Source organism: Opisthorchis viverrini (assembly GCF_000715545.1).
Source record: "Opisthorchis viverrini unplaced genomic scaffold opera_v5_278, whole genome shotgun sequence".
Lineage (NCBI taxonomy): Eukaryota > Metazoa > Platyhelminthes > Trematoda > Opisthorchiida > Opisthorchiidae > Opisthorchis > Opisthorchis viverrini.
Genome location: NW_008751938.1, coordinates 530,016 through 544,847, shown reverse-complemented (window position 1 = coordinate 544,847; position 14,832 = coordinate 530,016). Strand labels below are relative to the sequence as shown.

The 14,832-nt window shown below is 42.0% G+C and overlaps 1 protein-coding gene across 1 annotated transcript; it reads right to left on the bottom strand.

Moving 5' to 3' along the window:
- Positions 1 to 1,219: 1,219 nt before the first annotated feature.
- T265_14864 (hypothetical protein) lies at positions 1,220 to 4,934 on the bottom strand (the record flags this gene model as incomplete). The annotated part of the gene is made up of 2 exons (XM_009175588.1): positions 1,220 to 1,709; positions 4,621 to 4,934. Coding segments are annotated over 2 exons (792 nt in total), but the record flags the coding sequence as incomplete, so codon positions are not given.
- Between the last annotated feature and the right edge of the window lie 9,898 nt (positions 4,935 to 14,832).

Genomic DNA, 14,832 nt, shown 5'->3' with positions numbered 1-14,832 from the left:
GCATAAGTCTGCATTCATTGTCTCAGTTCTACTTGCTTATCGGCACTTGTGGCTCATGTCTCCCGCTTTTGGGAAGAAAATGCTGGAATGTCACTAAGCGCGCACTCTCGGGCTGTAAGGTTTAACTCGTGTTTAACTAGTCAGCTTGATTCTTCGGCACAGTGGGAAAATCGATGAGCCTCTAATGGTTAGATCCTTCCTTCTCCCGTGAACTCTGAATACCATTTTTATCATCGGGTTGTTCGTCTAGGACACCTTTAAGGAAAAACCAACCAACTGGGTTTAGGCCCCATGTTTAAATACAATAATTTCGTGGAGTGCGTGACTATTATCGCAGAAAAGATAGAAACAAAGTTCGAGAGTAAGTGGTTGCATCGGCGGTGCTGAGTCTTCACCGTTCTTCTGAGTGCTCGGGTCTGACAAAAGTTGCAGATGATGTTTGTATTAACCCGAAAGTGCATGTGTAGCCATCGTTTGATGACACGAATTTTCCACATATATGTATGTCATTATTTCGTTTTGTAACATATTCGTTTCCCTTGTGTCTTGCTTGGGGTTCTTCCAACCATCAGCCATCCTCCAGTGACTGAAGCTTATTAATTTTTCAGGGTGAGTTGTGTGAGTCTGTGAGAACCCGGTATGTTCAGAAGGATTCTCGTTTCAGCGCACTCGAGCTACTTCGACACTGTCAAGATCCTCGTTTGCACCTACTGCTCCTAGTACTCATAAAACGGGGCCGTAGGTATAACTGCAAGTGATCCTTCTACCACACAAGATCTAGCAGGTAGTCAAACTTAGGGATGGATAATAAACAGTAACAGACGCTTAGGTATCCATATAGAGCTGCTAATTTTAAGACAGTAAACTTGCTAGGTTGTCAAATTTTTGTATTGAATTAGGGGTACGGACTCTTTTTCATGAAGTTCGTTCAACGCACCCTGTAACCTGCATACTGCTTGTGATTGAAAGAAAAGAACTCGTCATATGTGTATAAAACATGGTAAATTTAGTGCCAGAGAATATGCTCTCAGGTGGTTGTACTGTAAGATTTGCAGTACACCTTTTTACAGTTACCGACAACTTCAAAGTACAACATACGATGCAGATTACCGGAGAATTACACTTATTACCATAATAAGTTGCTGCGCCATTGGTTGCAAAGTCGTACGTCTGACACTAAAGAAATGTATCTTTAATTCGTCAAATTCACTTTGGGATTATCGAGGCCTCATTGTTACACACAAAATAATTGCACCGATGAACAATATACACATCGTTGGGACAACGCTCACTAGAATAGCGAGTCGCATTTTTGCTGTTTTCAGCTGATCCATTGTATCCAATGTCTCTGACCTTTGGTTGCTGTGCGGGAACGGTACGTCTGGTGTGGGTAGTTGTAAAAACTCACACAAAGGGGCCCATCCTTGTTCCACTTGGAAAATAAGCAGCCTTTCGGACGGAACTGTTTCAATCACATCGTCCATCCACCTCTCGAAGGCGTCCAACATTTTCTTATCACTGGATTGCCTTGTCTTCTTCCCGTACACATATTTTGTCGATCGGTGCATCATGAGCCCAAAACCTTTGACAGATACAAACCTTTCCAGGATGCGACTTAGTAGCCCTTTGCTAAGAAGTCGCCGACTCGGTAGAACAGTTTCTCGCATACTTTCCAGCCACTGCAAGCTCGGTCGAGTCGTTATGATGACCTATAAAAGTAAAGGACAATCCAAAAATATGCGCGTTTTTGGCCTTAGCAATTAGAATAGTGCTGTTAGGAAGGAAACATACGATTGGACAAGCAATTATTAGTAGTGGGAACATTGCAAAATGACGAACATTGATTTTTTTAGATCTGGTCACCAGCGGACAAACTAATGGTGATGATTAAAGTGAGCGATCAATATCGGTTCAGTGATTAAACTAAACGAGGAAACACGTAAACAATCAGGGAATAGAAATATAATTTCCGCTCTACTTGGACAGGGAGTGGTCTAAGGATCTGGTAAGTGAATATGTCTGACTACGTGTCACATGACCAAATCCACCATTGTCGATACACCTATGCATGCTCGCTTCATTATTTTCCACGAGGACCATGGACAGCCATGGAGACAAACATATAGGATACTGGACACCAAAACCTCAAATATTCACCACAAGGAATACAAAAACCAGGACATTAGGCAAAAAATCTATTTGTGTCCCACAGTTGTGAGGGTCATGACAGAATGGTAGATATAGAACTAAGTTCATGAAAGAGACAGTAATCAGCTGCGCTTATCCGGAATCCATTTGTTTTAACTACAAGCAGCAGTTTAAGACTGGCATATAAGTGCGCTTAATAAGATGAAACATAGTTCTGTTAGCTGTGACTATAAAATGGGGCCGCTTTTGTTCGGATGGTGCATACAAGATGTCATTATCATCAGTGAGATCAGGTAACATTAAATGTTCAGATTAAAGCAGGATTTCTGGTCTTCTGTCAACTGGAGATACGACATTTGGAAGAAACCACATTATACGAGAGACTGATTTTGTTCTGTTTTCTGAGCTGGTTCCTCCAGACGCTGTATTTTTTGTGAGTAAAAGTGCAGTGTCTTGAATAGATACCAATGGAAACTGTGGGTACTGAGCTACAACAATTGAACAGACGACAGTAAAACTTGAGGTTTCGTTTGAATACCGTCGTTCAGAATGATACTGATATTTCGCACTGATAGGTATGCAACCTGTCGTTCTCTGAGAAAAGATCTCCGGGGCTGTCAAACGGTCTCCCCTTTGCGTCTTCTTCTGCGGGTATGAGTAAGTGTGGTATTCGTACAAGATGGCGAATCACAAAAAGAAGTGTTATGAATTAAAATAAATTCCGTGCCAAAAACTCAGGCATTCTAATAGGTCATCTTTGAAGTGAGTTCGAAGGAGCTGGAAGGGTCTAGGCGCTGGAAGTTGTTGGACTACTAAAAATGCACTTCACTTCTTCCAGTTAGCTGTCCCATGATTTTCTTGCAGCATTATTGAACCAATTCAACGTAATGTGGCGAATTGGGCTGTTATTTTGCTCACAGAGTATACTAACTATAGTTTGTTGAAGACCTACTTCACCTTACAAGGGCAACTCGAGCATGAGAAACCGCATGTGACACAACTCAGTGCCAAAGTCAGCACGGAGTTTGCAGTGGTGAAACACACTCATGACATCCCCATCAATCGTAGCACAAACCACAGTATGTCGACCAATCGCTGACTGGCTACATCTGTAGTTTCTATATCAATCCCATCTTCCTTGATAAAGGCCAGCCACACTGGCCAAAACGTCGGACAGTTTTGTGATATAACAGCTGTGTAGTCACCACGATTTTCACGCACGCACCCTACTTGGTGATTATCTGTGCACTGTAAACCAGTTTTATTTGCTTCCGTCTCAATAGTCAGCTAAAGCAGTTTAGACTAAAACGGTTTGCAATCAAACCATCCTGTTGCTTTTTGGCGAACAAGACTTTGAGGGCCTAGGGAGTGTGGCTCTCGACGTTACTCAGCAATGGGAGCAGCAGCTTCCAGATGCTTGTACAAAGAATCAAATATGTGAGCATGAATGCCTGCTGAAACTCCGTCGTTTTCTTCTAGCTCCCAAGGGTGCTGTCTAATGTCAACTATATTTACTTGGGCAATCAATTGTTCTATCTTCCGTATAGTAAAAATTAAAGGAAAACCTAAGCCCAGCATGTAGCGGATAGACTGCAGGCAAGCTAAGTCGGTGTGACATTGTCCAAAATGAATCTCTCTAAATCGAACGTAAATTTCGATCTAATCATTTGAATTCTGGTGTCAGATGCAAACCTCAGCATCTGAAGGTGACAACAACCAAAAGACCTCGTTTCTAATTCTGAGGATCTGAAGACCCGGGCTATACGATACATCACTATGAATCTACGTGCTTTTTGTTAGAATTTCGAGTTACTCCTTGTTCCATTGTCAACCCTTAAACAAGCGTTGGGGCTGAAATGTGGGAGCCTGGTTTTTGAATACTTGACTCGGAATATGGAATGTATAGATCACTGCTTCTCATCAAAGCGGGACTGTCCACAGAGTGAATTCAAGGAAGAAAGGAAACTGAGGCATTATCGACTACGGCCCCGTTTCACTTTGCTTTTGAACCATCCAACAGTCATTTTATAGATGGTGAACAAGAGTGGGTGAATTTCCCGTATAGAAGTAAAATTTTTGGGTCAAACGACTTCGGAGTTGTCCCAGCTGATAGTTTGAAGAGGGTGTGTATGGGACTAGAGAGGTCTGGAACCAATGCCTTAGATCCAATAGGTGAGGTCACCGTACCTGTAGGGACTAGAGAGGTCTGGAACCAATGCCTTAGATCCAATAGGTGAGGTCACGCGTACCTGTAGATGTATCGTTCGGTGAAAATAATATATTGCCTTTGTTCTGGTCAGAAATTGCCTATCCCGTCTGGACATGAATTTTTCTTTCATGGGACTTACAAATGCATATACTAGATTATGAATTACATTTGTACCGTGGGTTGTAGTGACAGTCCAGAATTAGCCCCGTCAAAAAATAATCAGATCTGATTTAATCGGAGGCCAGCAATTCAAAAACACTCACTTTCGCCTCAGGGTATATGTCCAAAAGTTGTTTGTATATGGTACAAGCCGGATGTCCAACCGTAGCCAGATACCCGTCGAAAACAGATTTCACCAGTTCCTCCAAAATCTGCCGTTTCTTAGCTGTTTTGGTTGTTGTAAAGATCTTCAGCCACACATCAACGTGCTCAGGATGATTTTGTACGATTTCGGATGAGTGATAGCAAGGGCTGCGGTACAATATTTCCAATGCTTCCTGCAAACTTTTTGTCCCGGTTCGTTCCACACCAACTCCAATAACGAGGATTGGGCTGTTTGATGTCATAGAATTGGTGCCTTAAGCTGGAACAGAAGGAGCACATATTCTGACGAGAATATTCGATTACAAACTGCTCTCGACGGATCTAGTTGCCTTCCTATAATGCAATGTGTGGTGGGCAGGAAAATAAATATAGATAAGGTCATACTTACCAAGGCCGTAAAAAGTGGCTTAGCTGTTGTCAAAATGCATTTAAATAGCAAAACTTATTTTCGTAAATCCTAATTTTTAAAAATTCAAATTTCTTACAGAGGACTCAGTCACGTCGTATGTTGATTCACAGGGCAGCAGCTCACCGACTGCAAGCAATTGCGTGTATTTTATATTTTGGCACTTGATCTGGTAGCAGAATAACTGAAATCTGTAAATTTGTATAAAACGGAAAGATGGGTAAAACTGATTTTACCCCTTTCATGAATGGCTAACCTATTATGCGTCCGGACTTCTTAGTTTGGTTGAAAATGAGGGAATTTGGAGTATGCATGACGGGTTCCAGAATCGACTTATTTTTGAAAGCGTCGCCGGATTAATTTCCTCGTGCATGGTAGTCGGTTTTGAAGTATCCCGGCGACCATTTTCTGTTCTCTTGATGTGAAATCGGTGTGTACTAAGTGATGGAAAAATCACATGCCCCTTTCTGGAATCCCCGCCGACTGCTCATTTGTCGGGACACCCACCAAAAGATGTGGTGCCCGGAAATACGCACACATGCATCGTTCATGTATTGTCTGATACATTAGTGGCTCCGTTCGTCACTTTCAATTTACTGGGTGCTTGCGATTTACTGCAAATGCGCTTGGTGTCGATGTCATGAAGATGAACGAAAACATGAAATCTGCAGAATTTGAGTAGGCTAGTCAGATAGGATCAACCGAAAAACGGTCGACGAAGCGTCTAATTTGGGAGTACCAGTAACAGAGCTGGGGAGAAAGCTGATTAGGTGTTTCAAACGTCTGTATGCTGTCTGAAAATAACTTTGCACAAAATAACTTCAAAATCCTCTTGATCACAGTTTTCTTGAGTGAGTACCAACAATAGAGCCGTCCGACATACAGTTTATACCAGCCTTTGTGAAGAAAACGTGTATCTCATGACTTCGATCAAAGAGCACATGATAAGAATCGTTCTTACGATGAACCCTAGTCTGACTGCATGCAAATCGCACCCGCAGCAAATCCACCGATTCTTTTTCAGATTTGTGAAAGCAGTTTAGCTTAATAAGATGGATATCGGACCCTCTAAATAAGGAGATGTTTACAACCATTTGGTTAGGAATATCTGTGACTTGTACTGTAGTCGAAGCCGTATGTTTCAGGTGAAGTTATTCTCCAAGAGAAAACCAAAAAGTGCGATAGAACCGTGTCAAACACGCTAGGAATGATCAGAATTACGCGTCCAAAGAGTTCATAATGTTCAATAACAGTTGAACGGTTGCTATTCAACCACTGGTGACTGGTCGGCAGTGTGGTGAACTCACCTGAAAAAGACGCCTTGCTGCAATTTTCACCACCTGCCTTTGTACAGTTGTGTGCGAAACGGATAAAAGTTTCGGAATTCAGATACTGCGCAGGTGTTAGGGTTCATGATTGCAACAGTGGGGCTACATGCTCAAAAGTGGTCTATACTGAATATAAGATTGGCGAAAACTCGAGGACTGTCTTTATCTAATGAACTTTAAGAACGAAATCGGTCCAGGGCTATAGAAGAGCTTTCGGCAACTTTGTGAGTTACGCCTACACAATGTTTTGCGATATATGGAAGGTTTCAGCAACCTTGAGAGTAGTATATTGCCTCGGCACATGTATCGCGATATCTCGAATAGCGTGGCAACTGAAACATGGGGCGGCCTGGTGCAGCACATTTAGTTGCTTGGAAACATCATAAACGATAGATTCAGTTGAGATTCAGTTGAGCTTCCTGCTACTTTCCGCAATTTGCCTAGGTGTGTGACCGGTCAGCCGATCATGAGCAAGATATCGGGGCAATCGTAAAAGTGGTGTACATGTTGAGGTTAAAAGGATCGCGAGAGGATATATGCGACTGAGCTGACTAAATCTGCAGAAAATTCAGACAGCTACGTGCCTTCAGTCCGAGTCTAGCCACCGAACTGCAGATAATGTCATAGCGATTCAACCACTGGTTGAATTTTGAGAGCCGGATATCGGAAACCATACGTAGAAAAGTCATACTCCAGCAGCTACTGCATTCAGGCATCAGAAGCGTTTCGGTCGATTTGCAGACCAAAGGGCTAAGGATCAAAAAGATAATCACAATAGGTTTGTTTGGTCTTCAGAAAAAAACCACGTGGATCGCAATTGTTTTGGCCCATCGTCCACTCAGCAGATGCAGTAAAAATTTCTGACTTGTAACAGTAATTGTGATAGACTTTCTGTTGTTTACTGTCATCAAAACTATTATCTTGCGACTGTGTATGCAGTGACGATGATGGTGGAGTTACGCCAAGATTACGATGGGGGTTTGGGGGGGGTAGAAGGCAGTGATGACTCAGTCCACAAAAACAAATTTGCTTAGTTGGGGCCTCAGTGCATTTCGTTGTTAACCCAGTTTCTGTTTTCTGGTTTAAAAAGATAAACAATAGCACTTATTTAGCCAATAATATTACAGTAATATAGTACTATTATTATATTATTCTATTATTCTATTCTATTATTCTAACCTGATCGACGTGGGCTGCATGTGTCTTGAGTGTGCGAACGTGCATATCACATTCAGATGGCTGGCAGTGGGGTAAACGATGCATACATGGTACGTCAGCTTAGACGAGGTCGCCAAAGGTCCTACTTATGCTTCAGTATTCGGAGTGCTCTGATCGATCTGTCGGCGTAGGGTTTGGCATAAGCTTCACGGCCTTCCAGAAGTCAGATTTTCTGTGGAGGCTGCCGTACACCCGATCCACTCACAGTTCTGTGACTCGTTCTGTGGATGTATGCCAAAAAATCACTCAGAACGTCGTGGCTGATAATGGAACTTCAAGTGTATGTGAAATGTGGGGTGTCTACTCAATGTGTTCGTCTCAGATAAATGTGGCCGCACACGGAGGGCTAAATTGGTACTGGACGGAGAAGAATCTCTGAAGTTTTTGTGATTACCCGAACAACCATTAAGCCATAAAGAATACTCGGCCGTATCACTGGAGGAACATATCAATCAGTTTGTCAAGCTCTGGTATTTGAAAACCGCCAGTTTCCTGAATCTATATGAAAGCCAGTTAGCTAAGTTACTTGATCCAAGAGCCCAGCCACAGTAAGTCTGTTGTATGAAGGGCCCTTATATTGCGGAAACTAGTTTTAATTACGTACCAGTAGCATGAGCAAGTAAATTAACGCAAAGCTATTTAGTAAGCTGACTGGACTCGGAAGTCGTGTACGCGCGTGAGGACGAAATTTTGTGGCGTATTGGAATGCAAAACTACTGAAGTTTTGTTTTTGTTTTGGGGTTTGTTTACCAGGTCAAACTGACAGGATCACGAACAAGGTACTCAGAATGACGTGTTCCAAGTTTTCTCGAGGTTCTATACGGATTAACCTGAGAACGCTTTAGATAGTTTAAAACCGAGACTGGAAGACCGAATGTCAAAAAAGGATGTAGCTCAAGCCAACACGACCGATAATACTGTGATAGCCAGATCAGATGAGAAGGTCATATGTTTGCCGGGTAGTGTGCAAACTGAGCAGAAAGGCAACCCAAATCAGTCGTGAGTCATGTTAAGGCCAATGGGTGTTGAACAGTAGTTGGTACTCTATCTAATTGACGCAACTGGATCTCAGCTATTTTCTGTTCTCAGCTCTTCACTAGGAAGTCCTGTGTTCTGAAAAATCCGACCTTGTGTTCATGTATTGAAAGGTGGCACTGAGACCATTGTTCAAAACGCCATAAAAGCTTATTTAAAACCCTGGGATACGCGGTTGTTACTAGACTATTACATGAGAGCACAGATCAAAGAAATAATCGTTCACGCTAACGCAAGCCAGGATTTTATGTGGCTCTGTAAATCCCTGCGAAAAATGATGGTGTAAAAGGAATCCATTTGCAATCTATGAAGTTCCAAAGCCAGCAGCAATCTGTGGAGCGTGCTGCAGTGTCTGCACGGCGTGAAAGTTTGGAACAATGTATTCACAGAAAAACATAGAAGCGGGTGGGACAAAGCAGACCTTGACTGTAGAAAATGATTTGCTAATTGTTGGGGTGCGTATTATGGCAGATTAGAGTACAGAGGGATGGTAACTATATCAGGGATTCACAAAAGTCATGCGTTAGCGAATCCAGTTGAAGGTGTTCACCTAATGAAGTATTTGTAATCCGACTGATTGACGCATATCCCCTACCACATCAGTGCTTGCTACATACCGACAAACTCCCTATCTTTCTCATTAATGAAGACCAGTTCAGTGCGGCGGAACCTGCACTTAATTTATGGTTTTAACAAAATGTGTGACAACGATGTTGTGGACAGGTGTCTGGGTACGTTTTCGGTAAATTAACTGGCTCATTGTCACAACTGGTACTCGTGTCTGAAGACAAACTATCGTGAGCTTGATAGACGGGCACAAGCTATCTGTCGATGGCCGTGCCTTCATTTCTGAAGGCACGACTCATCTCATCGTAAGTACAAACAAATATCATAAGCAGATGAGAGTGGGAGTAAGAATACCTGACTTTGACTCCAATAATATAGTTACATAAGTGCTCGAGTTTGCTGTAAGAATTTAATATCCCAAATAGACGGACAGTCTTCCTCTGAAGGTGGTGCCTGAAGGAAATTTCACCATCTGTTTCAACAAGAAGATTTGATGAACGGAAAATCGTCTCCACAGGTGTAACTTTTACGTGGAGAGATTTCATAGGAATGAAGAGTCCCAAATCTCCTTGGGTTTCAAAGCTCTCCCCTGAAAAGGTCGGTTTTGACGAAACCAGTACAAGAATCAGTTCTTCGGACGAAAACCACTCAGTTCCAGATGTAAGACACCGTTTCTAGGTTTTCGGTGCCCTAGTACTGGCGCAGTGTTAACACGAGACCAGTATTTGCCACTCACTACTGAGTAACTAAATAAATGACTGCCCTACTGACTGACTGACTGGCTCACCAACAGACCGCCTGATTGACCAGCTGAGTTGGTTACGGAATTCTGCCCTCAGCGACGAAGAGTGTACTACCACTCTCATTAATCATACAAGCTGCATAATGAAATTGCTGCAAATCATGAAGCAATTCAGCTTGGAGTCCCATCAACAGAGATAGTTAACTAAAAAGAATTTTAAGTCTTATAAAACACTGCTTATTTACCTACGTAAAGAGTGAGCAATTTTCCCCATGGGGGTGTTTTGTACAACATGCAGCTGATGCTTGATAATGCACTGTTTACACTCACTGGGGCGTTGGTTTTTATTTTCAAGTTAACCAGTCATTATTTTTAATAATTTCTTTATCTTCCTTCACTTTGTCACTGTAGCATTGCCATGTGGGTCCATTTGAAATATTAATAAACTGTTCTGCCGAAGCCATCGGAACATCCTAGTACTGTCAGTTTAATAGTAGTATCTTGCAGTTTAGCCGGACAAAAATCAACTGGTTGAGCTGTATCAGTATCAAACTGAACCACAACAACAACCGTTTGGACATCCTCGAATGTTAGAAATTTGAGAACCAACACCGCTAGACACAAGAATGGGCCGTCCAGGACATGAGGTTAAAATACCATCGAAACCCTTTCATAGTTGTCCTCGACATAGTAATAATTATGCGGGTAATGAAAACTTTTCGAATGCTCACTACCGGTTCTTCCCTTTTGATGTACCCAAGTTTAGTTGAGTAAAAACACATAAGTGATCAGCAAGTTGATCGTTCAACTCCCAGTATTCTTACCTAATTTAGCTCTTTCTTTAATTATTTAGAAATGTATAATGACACAATATCGTTCCGTGCTTTGCTAGGCTTTGATAAAAACCCTAGTTAGCTATCTTCGTTCAGAGTAGCATCACTGCAAAAAAACCAACGGCCGTATGGATACTTCGCCCACTGCGCGAATTTGGGTTAACTTGTTAAAAATAGTTGATTCACACAGCACTCTACTTACCGATTTACCCATTTGTCACAAAGTCGGTTTTAGCGATTTGTTGCAAATTACTATTCAGTTACTTTCTGTTACATGTGAGAGAGGTCCGACTGATTGTGTGCAGGCAGAAGCTGAGCGAAGCTTTAAAGTTTGAAGACTCAACTCCAGCTAGGTATATACGTTTGTATGCACCAATGTTTGTGAACTTGTGTACGGTCATGTAGCGCAGACTGAAAGTATGCACCACACAGAATTTAGCATTTGGCACTATACACCTACTTTAACCTCCTAATTAGTGATACACAGTACAAGGACAGACTTTTTCTGAGGTTGGTGACCTTCTGTAATGATAAATTCTTTAGTCATTCTGACAACTGACTGGTCGATCGATTAACACAAGTGCAGCCGGATACATTGACTGCTTCTGGGTTTAGTTATTTCATCAGTACAATTTTTGTGGGTTAGACAGGGGGGAATTGAGTACAGATGAGAGTTATTTATTTTTAAAGGTGGATGCTGCGGTTTTAGACAATGATGATAAAATTTGGTAAAAGTCCACTTACTTCCGTCAAAAGCATCACACTTCATATATGCCACTTCTCATCGGATTTCATATTTCTCTCTTTCGTCAGAGAGTTTTCTACGGAAAGTTATTCGTGAAATATGTAAGGCCCTCAGACGCAACGGTATTCTACTGACGCGTACAATAAGATTCTTATAGAAATAAAATTTTTGAAAATATCATGCCGCTTTTGTTGTTGGTGAGTATTTACAGAAACCCTTTGCGTCACAGCATCACTGTTAGGGTTTTAAATTGTCTTCACTTCTTTTCGTAGCTACTCGACGGTTCATGTCTCCGGTACTTTTCTATTGACTATAAGATGCATGCTATCACTGTATTTTTCAGCAAGTTGAATTATATTGCCTCTTTAATAGATTGGATTCTGCTGACTTTGATACCATGTTCTAACACCCTTGTTGAATATTTCCATTGCACACTGAAGTTTCTGCTTAAGTTTACTCACTTTTACTGGCGTTCAAATTTTTATAACGATCTTTTTTCCGCCTTGCGCAAGACAGATTTTTGGGAAAAAGGAATGTTTGCGTAGGTTTGAAAAATATAGTCATTTTTGAAGTGCTTCTTACAGATAAATCGTTGACTTTAGTAGAATGATAGATTGTCTGTTATACTAACCATGCGCTAGCCACATTAACTACAGAGACAAGTAACCTTCACTTTTGAGCCGCCGGTCATCAGCCACTAAAAACACCCACTGATAGAAAATAATGAAGATAATCTAGCTGATTTGAATGTTTATGTACGCGAGAAAAAAGTCTGCTTTCAGCAAATATGAAAACTCTTGAGGTTCGGTGATTCCCTGTGACCAATGATGGCATCTTTCCACCGATCAGGTTTTCGCTTAAAAGTTTGGGTGTTGCAATCCACAACAGACTTCATACACACTGCAGACTCCTACTTGCTATTAATTTGTAATAGACTGCTGGTTCGTTCGCGAGCAGTACAGCTGATACACTATACTCAACCACTGAAACTGGAAGATTTTTATTAAATTGGCCATTAGTTTCCCGTGCTTTTCTCTTTTGTGCATCACTGGAAAACTAAGCGGATAAGAAGACGAAATACAAATTGTCATGAGACGAACGTTGCATAGACTCAAGCCACAACTGTTTGTGCAGCATAAAGAATGAACTTTGGAAACCGTGGAAGGCTGTTCATGAATCCTTGCACAGAACTCTAATGCGTTTGCGCAGACTACTGTTGCTTGCAGTGGTACCTCACCATGGAAATCCTGCATATTTCGAAGTCATTCACAGGCCATTTAGTTGAAATCTGCACATTTCCGGCAGTTCTAATCTTGCCCTTGTGAACAATGTTTTTCAGTCGTTCGCGGATACCAGCAATTATTTCTGGTTGAATCGTTAGTCTGTCATGCAACTGACCCTTCTTGGCTCCCGGTTCGGATAGCATGAGCTATGAATAGTAAGTGTTTCGCCCTCTTTGTTAAAAGATTGGAAAGCAAATGGGGTTATGAGCTCGACAAACCCGTTAAAATACACTGTTCAGATCATCCACGATGTCCAGTAAGTTCTTCCTGGAAACTTCGAGCCTTCGGGTTATGAATCGCACATAAGTGTGTCAGGTTGGTTGCTCCCTGGTTTTCGCTGGCCTGAGGTTGAGAATCGATTAGCACCGAGGAACTGCGCACCCCGTGCACTTGCCGCACTGAATTTACCAGTGGGTTCTGTCTCTGGTGCGCTGGTGTGACTGTGGGTGTTGACCACACCGCTAACACATACCATTCTTCATCCCGGCTAATGTAATGTGATTCACATAGGTGAAGTATAATTGTACTGAGAATCGATTAGCACCGAGGAACTGCGCACCCCGTGCACTTGCCGCACTGAATTTACCAGTGGGTTCTGTCTCTGGTGCGCTGGTGTGACTGTGGGTGTTGACCACACCGCTAACACATACCATTCTTCATCCCGGCTAATGTAATGTGATTCACATAGGTGAAGTTATCATTGTACATATATATATATATATATATATATATATATTGTCTAGACAATCATAGCATTTGTTGCTTGAGTTTTCACCCCTATTGCAGTTGTTTGCTGAGGAGGCGTGTCACTGGCGAAACCCTCCCCTGCCTGAGCCCATTATTTTCTGTGTCTAGCTCACTGGTTCGACAATCACTCCTAATTTCTCATGAACGCTTAACTCTTGACCTTTTGGAGGCCACCAAAGCATCTTCAGAAAGAATGGATGAAGATTGCGGTCACATCATACACGAGAGAAAAATTTGATTCAATTTTTTAAAAGATGGCCTCAGCGGCGACAAACGTCTGCCGTTAGCTAGTCAGTGGCGCTATCCGTGCATGCAGCAGAAGTGTAGACAGCTTATTCAACACACAAATAGCTTCCTCTTCCACAGTTAGGGCCGTTACATCTAAGGTTCTGAGTTGTCCAATACGTGTGACTCATCACTACGTATGTACCGCATTCCAGGCCAAGTCTTAAAAACAAAGGTCCCATGTGTTGAGGGAACATAATCTGTGCTTCACTTGCCTGAATCCAACTACCGAGAGGACAAAATTTCGAGCCACCTTGGTTGCAACATACCAAGATGATATAACCGACATTATCGGTCACCGCACACTGACACCCACGTGAAGCCAACTCCTTGATCGACTGCTAATGTGAGCTAGATTTCCCCGAAAATCTCATTAATTCTCTTGAGTCTTCTTCTGGCGCTTCTTTTTGTTCCTAGTGGTGCTGCACCACGCTATGCTCTTCTTGATATTGGATAAGACTCTACCTTAGTGTCACTTAAAGTCACTGGTCAGATTGGCCTGCATGATAGCCCAACAGAAATGCAGTTCAGCTCAATCAACGGAACATGTTAGTGATATATAATGAATTTCATTTAAACGACCGAATCCTTCAACAAGGATAATCAAGTGCATGTGGAAATGGCGTATTCTGCCAACGAATTACCCCTTATGAGCTCACTCTTACCTTCTAATACGTAGCGCATCGTTTGCTCTATCTGAACGACATCAAGCTCTCTCGAATCGCATCCAAAAGGTATCTGTTTTGGTGTACATCAATGCAGTGAAAGCACCCCGGATAATAAAGCAACTATTTGGGACCAGTAAGCAACTGTATGCATTATTATCAGGATTCATTTGGGTCATCTTTGGTCTATCGAGTAACACCAGAGGCAAAATCACCATAATAAACTGCACAGGAAACGCACAGAAAACACTAGAAAGCGAGGTTGATGATCAAAGATTTAAACAAAAGTTTGTTTGC